This window comes from Osmerus eperlanus, chromosome 19 (genome assembly GCF_963692335.1).
Source record: "Osmerus eperlanus chromosome 19, fOsmEpe2.1, whole genome shotgun sequence".
NCBI classification, from domain to species: domain Eukaryota; kingdom Metazoa; phylum Chordata; class Actinopteri; order Osmeriformes; family Osmeridae; genus Osmerus; species Osmerus eperlanus.
Genome location: NC_085036.1, coordinates 3,568,134 through 3,584,541, shown reverse-complemented (window position 1 = coordinate 3,584,541; position 16,408 = coordinate 3,568,134). Strand labels below are relative to the sequence as shown.

The 16,408-nt window shown below is 44.0% G+C and overlaps 1 protein-coding gene and 1 long non-coding RNA gene across 3 annotated transcripts in view; one reads left to right on the top strand and one right to left on the bottom strand.

The window, feature by feature from the left end:
- Positions 1–16,408, bottom strand: part of castor2 (cytosolic arginine sensor for mTORC1 subunit 2) — an 80,022-nt gene that overhangs the window by 3,126 nt on the left and 60,488 nt on the right. For both annotated transcript variants that reach the window (XM_062485092.1, XM_062485093.1), the window contains exons 5-6: positions 6,602–6,725; positions 5,975–6,085 (exon numbers count right to left, since the gene is read on the bottom strand). In XM_062485092.1, coding sequence (XP_062341076.1) covers positions 5,975–6,085; positions 6,602–6,725 — 235 coding nt within the window. The remainder of the gene's footprint in view (positions 1–5,974; positions 6,086–6,601; positions 6,726–16,408) is intronic.
- On the top strand, positions 5,586–7,048 carry LOC134039312 (uncharacterized). Its single transcript, XR_009932762.1, has 2 exons — positions 5,586–6,233; positions 6,437–7,048. It is a non-coding gene; the product is annotated as an uncharacterized LOC134039312 (long non-coding RNA).

The window sequence follows — 16,408 nt, the reverse complement described above, 5'->3', positions numbered from 1 at the left end:
GATGTGGCATGAGATCGGGAGCTTGGTGAACTAGCTTACCGGTAACTTGCTTGTTGGACTCGCTAGCTTGTTATGTAAATGTAGCCTATTCAGTCTCCCAGGTATGTTATTGGGTGTGCTTTGCCTTCGGCAAGGGCACAACCTTTGTTCTCTCACATATATATTTATTATTGGGTGTGCTTTGCCTTCGGCAAGGGCACAACCTTTGTTCTCTCACATATATATTTATTATTATTATTTATTTTTGCCCCCCTAAATCTTCGTCAATATTTGGCCTACATAGACAACCTAGGTGTCAAAAGTTTCGTCTTAGTAGCGATTGAGTTGCTTGTATTTTTATTTACGTTCCGTTGCATGGTTTAGGCTCAAGCTAAGTTTTTGTGGTGAAAAGTGAAGCTAACGGTGGCTAATTTGCTAGCCACAGTCACTGACGTTACTTACGTCACTAACGTCACGAAAACACGCGTGACTACCTGTAGCAGAACATTCGTTTCGCATCTGTTAACTTTGGGGATAGCTAGGCTAACTATAGCTTTACTGCAAGGCAGCTGCAGAAACGCCACAAGCAAGGAGGCCAGGGTGATAACTATTTACTCATTTTACTTTGTGATGTGAAACACAATTGTGAAATGTAATGTACAATATTAGTTGATATTATTAAGGAAGTAGGCCCACATCTACTTTCGGAAACGGTAGTCTACTATTTCACTGAAGCATTAACATCATGACATTAGCCTCTGTTGCCCGGGCAACACATACTACAGTGGTCTATGATGCATCTGTTTTCAATCGTTAAAATGAAAATTCCTCACAAATACATTTTCGTTGTAGGATTTATGACATTAAATTACAAGTAAACGATTTGTTGGTGAAATTATCATTACCTGTGGTTTCAAACCAGTGTTGCTCACTGCAACGCTGTAGCCTACGCGAGACACACTACAAAAACATCTACACAGATGTTTAGGAAGTCAAACGCCGACAGAACATGTTCGGCACTCCCCTTACTTAAATCAAAAGTCTTTCAATAGGTGAAACTATCTGACTTCTAACCTGAACTTCATTGCCACAGCCTAAACTTTGTCAATCTGTTCATGAAAATAATTAATTTCAGCCTAAACCGTACAACGGAACGTTAAATCGAATTCAACCAACGCAATCGCTGCCAAGACGAACACAGCAGTAGTCTAGTACTGTACTGTAGTAGTACAATTTACCGGGGCAGCTTCTCCACACAGGGCTATCGCATTTTGCGTTGTTACTGACAATGATCGCTACCAATGAGCTTTTTATGAATGAGCGATTTTCCACTAAATAAATGTCAAGCTTATTTACGTTTTGGGGGGCATATTTTCAGTTAGCAGATGGTACTGTTTGAATCGCGATTCCATCTTCTACTGCCGGGTAACGTCGTAGAATAATCTTCAAAGGGGGTTCTTTATTAATGAATGAATGCAATGAGTAGGCTAAATGCCTGAAAATATCATGAGAAGGGAAAAACTTAAAATGACGTTTAAGTCATAGAGATTAGGTCAATTTTTACACCGGTCTGCCAAATTTATTCGTTTTGATTCAACGATGAGGCTGCCTCTTGCAGGGGAAATGAGAAGACATCATATTTCATTCTACACTTCACTCGTATTTTGAGTTGTAAATGAGCAGCAAAAAAAAGATGCTTTTAAATCTATGTAATCTTTATAAATAATAAGTAGGCCCTATGCATTTTTATATAAAATATACAGAAATATCAGTTGTAAAAATGTCATTAAAAAACGGACCCCTGTGCAACCGACGCAAGCAAGCACACCCTACAATTTCCCCAGAAATTGTACCCTCTCTAGTTTATGCTATTGTGTAGCTGAATAACTGTTAATGTGTTATGTTAACATACCGGACACCTATTTAAGGCCGAATTATACTTCTCCGACTCCGTTACGGACAGACGGACGGAGTCGGACGGGTTGGTTGAATTTATTGTACTCCAAAGGCTGTGGGTGCTGAAAACAATTCACCGCCAGAAGAGTAGGTGGCGCAACGGTTTTTTGTAAGTCGTCGTCGAGTGTTTATTTACCTAGGTTATCGAGAAGTCGGAGCAAATGTACAAATTAGCCGTTTCATCAATAAAATACGCACATTTTCAGCAACTACACTGCCCATTTCTCGACACCTTTTAATTCAGATGCTGATTTACATGTACTGTTTAGCTGAAATATGAATTGTAAAAACTTACAGCAATGGCGATCAAAGGATTCTGTTCGTTCTGTTTATCACAGCAACCCCGCCCCTGACACAAGCAGTTCTTAATACGGACCAATCACAGCCAAGGGGTATCCGTAAAATGACGGACGGAGAGACGGATAGTCAGGAAAATCAGGAGGTGCACGTAGAGTTCTCCGAGGGGCTCAGAGAGGGCACGGAGAGGGAATTCCTCGTCGGAGAGGGCGTTCCCTGTGTCCGTCTCCGTAAAAACGGAGAAGTATAAATCGGCCTTTAGCCTGTTGTCCTGTGTGCTATTCTGTAGTTCAATAACTTGCCTTTCCAGATTAGGTGTCTGTTCTTGGTCTTGGATTTTGTGAACTACATTTCTAAATAAATGCGATTTATAGTCCAGTGCGATTTATGTTTTTTTCCTCTTCATTTTTTCCTCTTCTTGGATCCAAGATGGCGCCAATGATGGCTGCCTCGGTTGCTAGGTGCGCTCTGTTTTGTCTTGTTTTGTCTGTTAATTCAGTGTTCTGCCAAGATTTCCGGGGTTCTCTAACAAGAGACTTTCTTTCATCTTCGGTTTTGTGCTTCACGGAGACATGGCTGTGCGATTTGATCCCGGACACTGCATTACATCTGGCAGGCTTTCAACTTGTGAGAGCTGACCGGGACATTGCACTCTCCGGCAAAACCAAAGGCGGTGGTATTTGTTTCTACATCAACAGTGGCTGGTGTGTAGATGTGACAGTGATTCTGCAACATTGTTCTCCGGATATGGAATCATTTTTTATAAACTGTAAACCTTTTTACTCGCCACGAGAATTTGCGTCACTCATTTTGGTGGGCGTTTACATGGCACCGGGTCCACAGGTTAAAGAGGCCCAACGCATGCTCGCCGACCAGATTCTGAGTGTGGAGCGAGCAAACCCGGATTCCCTTGTTATCGTTCTCGGCGACTTTAACAAAGGTAATCTCAGCCACGAACTCCCTAAATACAGACAATTCATCAAATGCCCAACCAGAGGAGAGAACACTCTGGATCACTGCTACACTACAGTCAGTAGAGCCTACCATGCCGTCCCTCGTGCAGCACTGGGTCACTCTGACCATACCATGGTCCATCTGATTCCTGCATACAGGCAGAAATTAAAGCTGTTGTGAGGACATCAAAACAGTGGACCAGTGAGGCTATTTACATTTAGTCATTTAGCAGACGCTCTTATCCAGAGCGACTTACAGTAAGTACAGGGACATTCTCCCCGAGGCAAGTAGGGTGAAGTGCCTTGCCCAAGGACACAACGTCATTTTTCACAGCCGGGAATCGAACCAGCAACCTTCGGATTACTAGCCCAATTCCCTAACCGCTCAGCCACCTGACTCCAGGCTATGGAGGATCTGCGGGCGTGCTTGGACTGTACTGACTGGGATATGTTCACGACTGCTACCAATAGTCTGGATGAACTCACAGAGGCTGTGACATCATACATCAGTTTCTGTGAGGACTGCTGTATTCCAACACGCACCAGGGTGAACTTCAACAACGACAAGCCCTGGTTCTCAGCAGAGCTCAGAAAGTTGAGGTCAGAGAAGGAGGAAGCATTCGGAGTGGGGATAGAGACAGATTCAAGGAGTCGAAGAACAGGTTTAGCAAGGCGGTGAGAGAGGCTAAACGACTGTACTCAGAGAGACTGAAGCGCCAGTTCTCTGCTAACGACTCTGCTTCTGTCTGGAGAGGGCTCAGGCAGATCACCAACTACAAGCCCAGAGCCCCCCACTCCACTAACGACTCCCGCCTGGCCAACGACCTGAATGAGTTCTACTGTAGATTTGAAAGACTGCCCTGAACTACCCCTTCCCACCCACGGGGCCTCCTCCCTCACCCCCTCTACAGTGACAACTCTCTCCATTCAGGAGTGAAGTTAACAGACTTTTCAAGAGGCAGAACCCCCGCAAAGCAGCTGGGCCGGACTCTGTCTCTCCTGCCACCCTCAAGCACTGCGCTGACCAGCTGTCTCCGGTGTTCACCTACATCTTTAACACCTCCCTGGAGACATGCCATGTGCCAGCCTGTCTCAAGTCCTCCACCATCATCCCTGTGCCCAAAAAGCCGCAGGTGGATCACAGACTTCCTGTCTGACAGGAAGCAGCACGTTAAGCTGGGAACACAAGTCTCTGACTCCCGGTCCATCAGCACCGGATCTCCTCAGGGCTGCATCCTTTCCCCTCTGCTCTTCTCCCTGTACACCAACAGCTGCACCTCCAGTCATCCGTCTGTCAAACTTCTGAAGTTTGCGGACGACACCACCCTCATTGGGCTCATCTCTGGTGGAGACGAGTCTGACTATAGGTGGGAAGCTGACAACCTGGTGACCTGGTGTAGCCAGAACAACTTAGAGCTCAATGCTCTTAAGACAGTGGAGATGGTTGTGGACTTCAGGAAGAATACAGCCCCACTCACCCCCATCACCCTGTGCGACTCCCCAGTCAACACTGTGGAGTCCATCCGCTTCCTGGGCACCATCCTCTCCCAGGACCTCAAGTGGGAACTGAACATTAGCTTCCTCACCAAAAAAGCACAACAGAGGATGTACTTCCTATGGCAGCTGAAGAAATTCAACCTGACAATGATGGTGCACTTCTACACAGCCATCATTGAGTCCATCCTCACCTCTTCCATCACCATCTGGTACGCTGCTGCCACTGCCAAGGACAAGAGCAGACTGCAGCGTATCATCCGCACTGCTGAGAAGGTGATCGGCTGCAATCTGCCTACCCTCGAGGACCTGCACACCTCGAGGACCCTGAGGCGTGCGAGGAAGATTGTGGCCGACCCCTCCCACCCTGGTCACTCCCTGTTCCAGCTACTCCCCTCTGGCAGAAGGCTGCGGTCCATCAGAACCAAAACCTCACGCCATAAGAACAGTTTCTTTCCATCTGCTACTGGCCTCTTCAACAAGGCCAAGGACTCCCATTGACATTCATTCACTTATTTAACTATTATAAGTCCATCTAATGGCAATTCAGTATGCACAAGCCACTTTATCTCAGTATCCGATTGCACTATGTTGACCATTCACGCTGCTCATTATTCTTATTTTTATATATATTTTATTTTATATTTAAATTGTTGTATTCTTAGATTGTTTAGTTCTTAGAAATAGTTAAACTTTTGTACTTTTACTTAATTTAAGATCTGTATATGTTTAGTGTTTTGCACCTCCCTGCCACAGTAAATTCCGTGTTTGTATAACATACATGGCGAATAAACCGAATTCTGATGACGCATGTTTGGACTGATTAGATTTATATATATATATATATATATATATATATATATATATATATATATATATATATATATATATATATATATATTATCAGAAAAATTCGGTAAGTAGTTCACATGTGCTAGATAAGGACTCTATGTAGCATGTTACCATGGAACTAATAGAACTATCATGGCAATGAATCGGTCTAAGGTTTCTCTTACATACTACTTTAGAAAAACAGTTCCCCTCAAAAGTATAGAAAGCTTGGTCCACTTTTTATCCACATAGTTTGGAAACACCACTGACCCACATAAAGCATAGTTCAGGTCTGTAAACTCAGTGACCTCTTCAATGTGTAAATCTATACGTCTAGATTATTTGACAAATTATCAGGCACCCATCAAAACAAAGACTAACCTAAGGCCTTGTAGTAGTGAAAAATAATTCCATCAAAACACTTTCAATGCTCTTTATATATCGGGTACAGTGAGCCACATTACCTGCGTGTCATCTGTTCATCCATAACTAGAGAGATGTAGCCCTCAATCAGCGAGAAAGAGAAGAAGCGGATGTGACCAGAGTCTTCATTAGACACCCCAGGTTCCTTTATCCTGAGAAATAATATGGCCAAAGAAAGTAAATTATTCAACTGTCAGTGTTTACCAAACCCAAATAAAAATTAGACACCGTGTTCAACATTAGACACATTTGGACAGGTCAGGTCCAAACCACCCACCAGTCTAACAATCTTTAGGTTAGGTATGGGGGTCAGATGGCTGAGTGGTTAGGGAGTCGGACTACTAATCAGAAGGTTGTTGGTTCGATTCCTGGCCGTGCAAAATGACGTGTCCTTGGGCAAGGCACTTCACCCTACTTGCCTCGGGGGGAATGTACTTAAGTATGTACTTACTGTAAGTCGCTCTGGATAAGAGCGTCTGCTAAGTGACTAAATGTAAATGTAGGTAAAGGACTTTCTATGATGAGAAAACAAAGTGTTTCAACCCAAGTCACGAAGTGCACCCGTTTAGTCTGCAAGAAATTGTTTGCTTGAGTCTCTTAATAGAGACGACAGATGGCCTCTGGTGACAGCCATATGTGAAACAGGAGCGCTGAGGAGAGGTCCTCACCCGCCTGAGTAGAACATGACGTCCATGAGCAGGGTGACCACTGAGGGCAGTGTGTCTGGATCCAAGCTTGTCACACAGAACATGTTGCTGGGGCTGGACAATGGGTGGATGATAGGTCGAGGCACTGAAAGAGAGAGAAAGCAAACATTTTCAAGAAGCAATCCATGTTGAATATATGGTAATGGTCCTCTTTCAGATGTAAAAAATAATAATTATTTATTTATTTTTTACAATGGTGAATTTGTTTACAGTTACAGTTGGTTACAGTTTGATTGCTCCATTCAAGCTGTAATCCAGGTGTAATGCCAGGAATCTGTTTGTCTGTCTATGGCTTGATTATCTTGCGAACCAGGCAGTGTATGAAGATGAAATTTGGCAGGTGTATGGCTCAAGACCGAAAGACGTTCAGTGAAGCGGGTAAAGTTGTCTGGATGCCAAAAAACAAACGATATTTGAGGTGATATAAAAGGTGCCGCTTTTGAACAGGCAGGCCACTGCCCGTTATGGGTCCCTGAGGGCTGACAAACTGCCGTATTAGATAGGTAAGTTTGACGACTTTGCATGATTTCTGTAAGATTCTTGAAGTTTTGATTAAAAGTCACGATGAGGATTTATTAAGTGGAAAAGATACTGAAAGCAACACCACGCATAGTAAGTTCAGCTGTGACAAGGCCCTCAACTAACTTGCTAACTAGCAGCCTGAAAGAAAGAAGATATTAATGTATTAATTTAGTTATATTGAAACTAAAGCAAGGCTGTGTGTGGCAAGGGAAAATATAAATGTTTTTGATTAGCTATATTTGTATGCAGGAGCATAGCCAGAACCTTTCTACTGGGGTAGCCAGGTTAGACCCAGGAATTTTATCAGGGTTGCCAAAATAACTAGCATACTTCAAATCTACAGAAAATTACCAAAAATGACCATACATTTGAAAACTCATTTCCTGCCATTCTAAAATACTAGTGCCCAGTGCCCGTGATAAAATTGGCAATGATGTCAGTAAAACACACATATTTCTGGAATTATAGATAGTGCAGTGCACGTGATGCAGCTGGGGATGACATTTCTTCTCAGTGGCTTTGGTACCTATATTTCTCAGATCACAATTGAAATTCTGTCATCTCTGAAGTACTTGTTCAACCTCCACATCATCTCGTCTTGTCACTTATGCACATCATAAGATCAATTTGTTGTTATTTTAAACAAATTGCCAATGCTCTAGCACATTCTGCAAATGATTATGTAGCCGTCATTTGTCTGCTGTTTCTGACGTAATCAATTGCTTATGCTATGTTAAGGTTGCTGCCCCCGCGACCCGACCCCCGGAAAAGCGGCAGATGATGGATGGATGGCATTGGGCCTCATTCACCAATATCTTCCTAAGTTATTTCTTAAATTTGGAAGCACTTGAGGGGTGATTCATGACGTGTTCTTAAACAGCAGAATTGTCCGCAGGTGTGTTCTTAGAATGGTGAATCCCAATATTTCGTAAGTTGAAAGCTCGTGCCCCGTTGCTCCTATTTAGCATAGGTAAACGCCCCGTTAATTTCCATAAAAGGGCATGATATGGCAGGGCCGTGTGCATGTCAAAACGACGTGGTAAAGATGGTGGAGGCCTCGACAAAAGACAGAAAAACTTTAATAATTCTGAATTGGAGGTACAGCTGCAAGAAGTTAGCGACAAACAACACATATTTAATAGCGTCAGCTGTGGATACAAAGCAGTAAATAAAACCGATGCATGGAATGCAATTACTCATGCAGTGAACGCTGTATCTGGAGAAGTGCGCAGAACTGATGAAGTGAAATGAAATGGTTTAACTTTAATGTGAATTCTGAAGCAAAAAAACATATTTTAAAACATAGCCTAGAAGACAGTTGACTGTTAGTAGCTCTTAGTAGCCTAAAGCGTCCCAACAGGTACTCGTCACTCTCTGCTAATAAATCGGTATGGTCACGGACGATGCGTTCCCTCCTCAGGGTACGATCTGCAAAATGTTGCAGCAGCAATAAACACGCCATTGTGTGATGTTGTCTTAGTGTGCGGAATAAGACTACTTTGAGCCTATAAATACCGTGATAAGTCACTTATTATTGGATGGCAAGGTTCCCCGTTAACATAATTGATGTGAATTGAAGGCAAAGCAAGGCTAGTTAATTTAAATAGGCCTAGCACAATTCATACACCATGGCAATTCAAAGTGCTTGAGCAGAAGTGTAAGTGTAGTGTGTATTTATTAAAACAAACATTTAATTATGTGTAAAATAATAAAAAATATTAGTTGCAAGATTATAAAGGAGACAAAATATTCTATTTGAAATTAGAACGGACGAAAACGGTATAACTACTTATTTTGCGCAAACATTTCAGCCCTCAATTGTGCGTAAGAGTGCTCTTGGGTGTGCGTACATTCTGTTCTTACCTAAGAACAAATCGCAAATAAGAAAACATTGGTGAATGCCAGAATCTTCGTGAAAAATGCGTAAGTGGGGTTTAAGAGCAAATTTGTTCTTAAGAACATTTGGTGAATGAGGCCCATTGTTCCTGTCATATGCCCGTTTGTGGATCGCTATATCCATGCCTTAAGAAAACGACCAACGAGGCTAAAGTGGTAAGAATAATGCCCATGTCTGTGATGCAACTGGTGATTATAATGTTGTAGCACATTTGCAACGTGCAGGCAGTTTTGACATCAGTAAACACATTAATTTATGTAACAAAATTCACTGATCTATACTGAAAGTATCCACTTTATATTGTCGTTCTGTTAGCTAGCCAGCATTTCATCCATAAACCCTTTGAAAGCATCTGATTCATATGCCAGCAGTCAGCACTGCTAACCTGGCCATATCGGTTATAAAAGCAAATTCACTTCAAAACTAGAGCGGGTACAATTTCTGGGGAAACTGTGTTCCAGTTCCATAGAATTGGGCGCGAGCCACCGATTTACGTGGCAGACGCCTTGCGTTCTGTCACAGTCTGTCTGTGGCAGCCCCACATAGTTGAAACAGTTGCATGAAAAGGAAGAAATTGGGAAATCCTGTGTAAAAAATTGTCCTTACCTATGTGACTTAAACTTCCCCTGAAGTTTTTCCCTTCTAGTGATATTTTTAAGCATTTACTCATATTGCATTCATTCATTAAGAACCCACTTTGAAACAAGCTGATTCTAACAACGTTTTCACTGGCAGTATCTCAGCTGGAATCCCTATTATAACATTACATTTACATTTAGTTATTTAGCAGACGCTCTTATCCAGAGCGACTTACAGTAAGTACAGGGACATTCCCCCGAGGCAAGTAGGGTGAAGTGCCTTGCTCAAGGACACGTCCTTTGGCACGGCCAGGAATCGTTACCAACATTACCATTTGCAAACAAAAAATATGCCTCCAAAAACGAAAATAAGCTCTAAATTAATTTTGGAAAACTGGCTAACATAACAAGTTTACTGGAAGCGATACTTGACAGTAACAACATCCCTGGTCTGAAGACTCGGCGCTCATGTGACCGGCTATCCACGTTGTAAGTAGGGAAAAACGCATTAAACTTTGTCAGCTTCTCTCATACTCCCTCTATATCAGCCTCTCTCAATCCTGGTCATTGATCCTGGTCCCTGGGTCTACTGTAGCCCTGCATGTTTTTAGAGGTTTATCTGCTCCAAATAACTGGTTGTAAAAAAAATTTGAAGCAAGATAAATAGATTACAACTAATAAGCCCTACAACTCCCCTCACCTGTAACTAAGGTCAGTTACTGCTGCTGTTGCTAGGCAAACTTCACTGAGGGTTTCACCTATTGAACGACTTGATTTAAGTAAGTGCCGAACATGTTCTGTCGCCGTTTGGCTTCCTAAATAGCTGTGGAGTTGTTTTTCTTACTAGTGTGTCTCGCATACAGAGTTGCAGTGAGCTACACTGGTTTAAAACCACAGGTAATGATAATTTCACCAACAACTCGTTTACTTGTAATCTAATGTTATAATAAATGCTAAAACGAAAATGTTTTGCGGGGAATGTTTATTTTAACGATTGAAAACAGATGCATCACAGACCGCTGTTGTATGTGTCGCCCGGGCAACAGAGGCTTATGTCATGATGCTAACACTTTAGTGAATAGTAGACTACTGTTTCCGAAAGTAGATGTACTACGAGCTTAATAATATCAGCGTATATCATATTGTACATTACATTTCACAATTGTGTTTCATATCACAAAGTAAAATGAGTAAATAGTTATCACCCTGGCAGGGACGTGCAAAGGTATTGTTGCCAGGGCAACAGCCCGTTTGCCCTGATTGGCTGATCTGCCCCTCTGGAGAAAGAGCCTAAATATTTGGGTGTGCTTTGCCTTCGGCAAGGGCACAACCTTTGTTCTCTCACATATATATTATTGGGTGTGCTTGCCTTTGGCAAGGACACAACCTTTGTTCTCTCACATATATATTATTATTATTGGGTGTGCTTTGCCTTCGGCAAGGGCACAACCTTTGTTCTCTCACATATATATTATTATTATTTATTGTTTATTTTCGCCCCCCTAAGGATCAGTCAATATTTGGACTACATAGACAACCTAGGTGTCAAAAGTTTCGTATTGGTAGCGATTGCGTTGGTTGTATTTTTATTTCCGTTCCGTTCCATGGTTTAAGTTGAAATTGCGTTTTTGTGGTGAAAAGTGAAGCTAACGGTGGCTAATTTGCTAGCCACAGTCACTTACGTTACTAACGTCACTACGTCACTAACGTCACGAAAACGCGTGACTACTGTTATGGAAGGTCTCCGGATAGCCGGTAACGGGCCCCGATACAACCGTAGTCTAGGGGTAGGCTATCTCTGGATCCCGCTGTCTACCGGAGAACCCCCTAATCTGTGTGCGGTGCGTAGGCGTGTTAGTGAGAGGTGTTCGACGCTATGTGTCTGTGAGGGGCCAGGGGGTGTACCAGCTTACCTTGCTACGTTGTCGGGCCAGCCCCCCCCCTCACGCTAGGCGCGGTAGGTCCCATACGGACGAAACTAACACACACACGACATGTCCAATCGGCAAAGCTCTTCCCAGCAGGTACGATCCCGGTCTCTTTTCCACGCCGCCTTCACGTCCTTTCTCCCCCACCCCTCAAGTGCTTCCAGGTGAATCATTATCCCCTGTTGCTCAGCCAATGAGCAGCCTGTGTAAACCGGCACTCCCCCTGGTGTATGGGATGTGAAAATGGTAGTGTACTGTCTAGTCTAATGCAGCTCTCTTTGCCTACCGTAACATTCCTCCCCCCTTCACAACAAAAAAAACCCCTTCACCCCAAGAGTTTTCATTGTTTATATATATACATATTTTTTTTTTTTTTTTTTACGTTTCCATTTTCCTCTAAAACCCCAACTTCTCAGACACAGCCCGGACAAGTGTCATAATAGGCCCACCTCGTCCCAGGCACCCAGCCCCAGTCCAATTCGAATTTGACAACAATCTTACCCGGTATCGTTCAACTGCGCGACAAGGCATCCGCAATAACGTTGTCTTTCCCAGGTAAATGTTTAATGACTAGGCTATAGGGCTGAAGTATCAAACTCCACCGGAAAACCAGCTGGTTGGAACCACTGAACTTGGCCAAGAAGGTGAGAGGGTTGTGATCAGTATAGACCAGAATGTCAGCACCCCCTCCCGATATACACTTCGAAGTGCTGCACGGCTAACACCAGCCCCAGCGCTTCTTTCTCCACGGTAGAATACCCTCTTTGATGTTTGTTCAATTTCTTCGAATAATAAGCCACCGGTTTTTCTACTCCTGAGGAGTCAGCCTGCAACAGAACGGCCCCTGTTCCTACATCACATGCATCCACCGCTAATCTAAACGGCACCTCAAAATCTGGCGCCGCCAACACGGGCTCACATGACAGAATGGCTTTGACCTTTTCGAATGCAATCTGACACTGGTCAGACCAAGAAAACTTAACCCCTTTACGCAGCAAATTGGTCAGTGGTTCTGTAACCGCCGCGAAGTTAGCCACAAACTTCCTATAAAACCCACACATACCCAATATCCGCATCAACTGCCTGCGGGTATTTGGAGGCGGCACATCGAGGATGGCCTGGATCTTGGCTGCACTAGGCATAACAGACCCTTGGCCCACCTGATGCCCTAGGTATGTCACCTGTCCCTTCCCCAGCTCACACTTAGGCAAATTCACCACTAGATCTGCCTCCCCCAATCGATCAAAGAGACGTTCGATGTGCTGTATATGATCTGGCCATGAGTTACTGTACACGACCACATCATCGATGTACGTAACGGTGTTAGTCAGACCAGACGTAACGCGATTCATCAGCCTTTGAAACGACGCAGGAGCGTTCTTCATGCCAAAGGGAAGAACTAAGCACCTGTATAATCCCTCCGGGGTAACAAACGCAGACACCTCCTTGGCATGATCAGATAATGGGACTTGCCAATACCCTTTCAACCGGTCGAATTTTGACACCAAGTTGGCTTTCCCAATCTGATCAATGCAGTCTTCTAGTCGGGGAATCGGAAACGCATCCGTCTTAGTTACCGCATTGACCTTACGAAAATCAATGCAGAAACTAACAGACCCGTCTGGTTTGGGAATTAGCACCACCGGCGAGCTCCACTCACTTTGGTCTGGTTCAACCGCCCCAATGTCCATCATATACTGTAATTCATCTCTCACCAGAGCACGTTTAGCTGGATGCATCCTATAGGGATGTTGCTTAATGGCCGGAGCCTCCCCGGTCTCCACGTCATGTATGATCAGAGATGTAAGCCCGGGCCTATCCCTGAACAGAGATAGATGAGACTGAACTAATGCCTTTACATCTTCTTGTTGGAAAGGAAGTAAATGTCCCAATAACCCATCCAGATCGGCCAAGGCAGCAGAATTCCCTCCCCAGATAATATTTCTCCCTTCGCACCGGACAACCCGATTTGATGTGCCCTGGCTTTCTACAGTAGTGGCAAATCACTTCTCTTATCTCTCTAGAATCTCTCCAGGGAGGAGATCTCGAGAATCTTCGATTTCCACGATACGACCTATCACTAGAGGGCCCATAACCACCATCTCCCTCCTCTCTGGGCCTACTCTGCTTTGTGGGCCATCTTCTCGCCCCTCCAGGTCTTTCTCTCGGCCCCACTTCCTGCTGTGTCAATTCATAAGAATCTGCTAGCATAGCAGCCTTACGGAGGTCCCCTACCCCTTGCGCATTGAGGTACATCTCTATGGGGACTGGAATACTACTTTTAAACTGTTCTAACATCATTAACTCCTTTAATTCTTTGAAAGTGCCCGCCTCAGAGCCCTTCAACCACCTCTCGAAAACAGCCTCCTGTTGTCTCGCTAGGTCCAAAAATGTTTCTCCGGGTTTACGCCTAAGGGATCTGAACATCTGACGATGCCCCTCAGGCACCACCTCATAAGCCCTGAGAACCACCTCTTTAATCACCTTATACTCTGTGCTCCGAGCTGAATCCAGTGCCACATAGGCCTCTTGGGCCTTGCCGATAAAAGCGCTTTGGACCAAGATGGGCCACTTTCGCTCTGGCCATTGTAATTCTGAGGCTACTTTCTCAAATGCATAAAAAAAAACTTCCACATCATCGGGGTTCAATTTCGGCATCAGTTTCAAACAACTACTCACATTAAACCGGGCTTCATGGGTCCGTTGATACTGACTATCGGAGCTTCTAATTTTTTCACGCTCAACCTCCAGCTTAGCTCGCTCACACTGACCTTCCTGCTCAATTCTAGCAAGCGCTACTTCAGTCTCCAATTTGGACAACTCTATCTTAGTTTTCAGATCCTCTGCTTCTGACCCAGGGAGACCAAGCCGTTTAACAATCCAGTCGATCATTTCAAGCTTTTTCAAATTTGGGTCCATATCAATCTCCTGAAATTCCGCTACCTTGCAGAGCTCTGCCTTGGATAACTTCAACCAATCCTTTCGAACGAGCTCTTTTGAAAAAAACTCAGCTGGATCGAACGCCATGGTTCTGCCACAAACCAACCCACCGCAAGGAGAAACACCCCACTTGCCTACCTCCGTGCAAGACTCACTAGACACACACCGCTTTACCACCGCGTACCACCTGAGATCGAGAATCCCGGACGAGCCCCCACTTGTTATGGAAGGTCTCCGGATAGCCGCTAACGGGCCCCGATACAACCGTAGTATAGGGGTAGGCTATCTCTGGATCCCGCTGTCTACCGGAGAACCCCCTAATCTGTGTGCGGTGCGTAGGCGTGTTAGTGAGAGGTGTTCGACGCTATGTGTCTGTGAGGGGCCAGGGGGTGTACCAGCTTACCTTGCTACGTGGTCGGGCCAGCCCCCCCCCTCACGCTAGGCGCGGTAGGTCCCATACGGACGAAACTAACACACACACGACATGTCCAATCGGCAAAGCTCTTCCCAGCAGGTACGATCCCGGTCTCTTTTCCACGCCGCCTTCACGTCCTTTCTCCCCCACCCCTCAAGTGCTTCCAGGTGAATCATTATCCCCTGTTGCTCAGCCAATGAGCAGCCTGTGTAAACCGGCACTCCCCCTGGTGTATGGGATGTGAAAATGGTAGTGTACTGTCTAGTCTAATGCAGCTCTCTTTGCCTACCGTAACACTACCTGTAGCAGAACATTCGTTTCGCATCTGTTAACTTGGGGGATAGCTAGGCTAAATATAGCTTTACTGCAAGGCAGCTGCAGAAACGCCACAAGCAAAGAGGCCAGGGTGATAACTATTTACTCATTTTACTTTGTGATGTGAAACACAATTGTGAAATGTAATGTACAATATTAGCTGATATTATTAAGTAAGTAGGCCCACATCTACTTTCGGAAACGGTAGTCTACTATTTCACTGAAGCATTAGCATCATGACATTAGCCTCTGTTGCCCGGGCAACACATACTACAGTGGTCTATGATGCATCTGTTTTCAATCGTTAAAATAAACATTCCTCACAAATACATTTTCGTTGTAGGATTTATTATGACATTACATTACAAGTAAACGATTTGTGGGTGAAATGATCATTACCTGTGGTTTAAAACCAGTGTTGCTCACTGCAACGCTGTAGCCTACGCGAGACACTACAAAAACATCTACACAGCTGTAGGAAGTCAAACGGCGACAGAACATGTTCGGCACTCCCCTTACTTAAATCAAAAGTCTATCTAACTACTAACCTTAACTTCATTGCCACAGCCTAAACTTTGTCAATCTGTTCATGAAAATAATTAATTTCGGCCTAAACCGTACAACGGAATGTTAAATCCAATTCAACCAACGCAATCGCTACCAAGACGAACACAGCAGTAGTCTACTGTACTGTAGTAGTACAATTTACCGGGGCAGCTTCTCCACACAGGGCTATATCGCACTTTGCGTTGTTACTGACAATAATCGCTACCAGTGAGGTTTTTATGAAAGCGATTTTCAACTAAATAAATGTGAAGCTTATTTACATTTTTGGGGGCATATTTTTAGTTAGCAGATGGTACTGTTTGAATCGCGATTCCATCTTCTACTGCCAGTAACGTCGTAGAATAATCTTCATAGGGGGTTCTTTATTCATGAATGAATGCAATATGAGTAGGCTAAATGCCTGAAAATATCACGAGAAGGGAAAAATTTAAAAGGACGTTTAAGTCATAGAGATTAGGTCAATTTTTAAACCGGCCTGCCAAATGTATTCGTTTTGATTCAACTATGAGGCTTCCCTCTTGCAGGGGAAATGAGAAGACAACTATTTCATTCTACACTTCACTCTTAGTATTTTGAGTTGTAAATGAGCAGCAAAAAAATTATGCA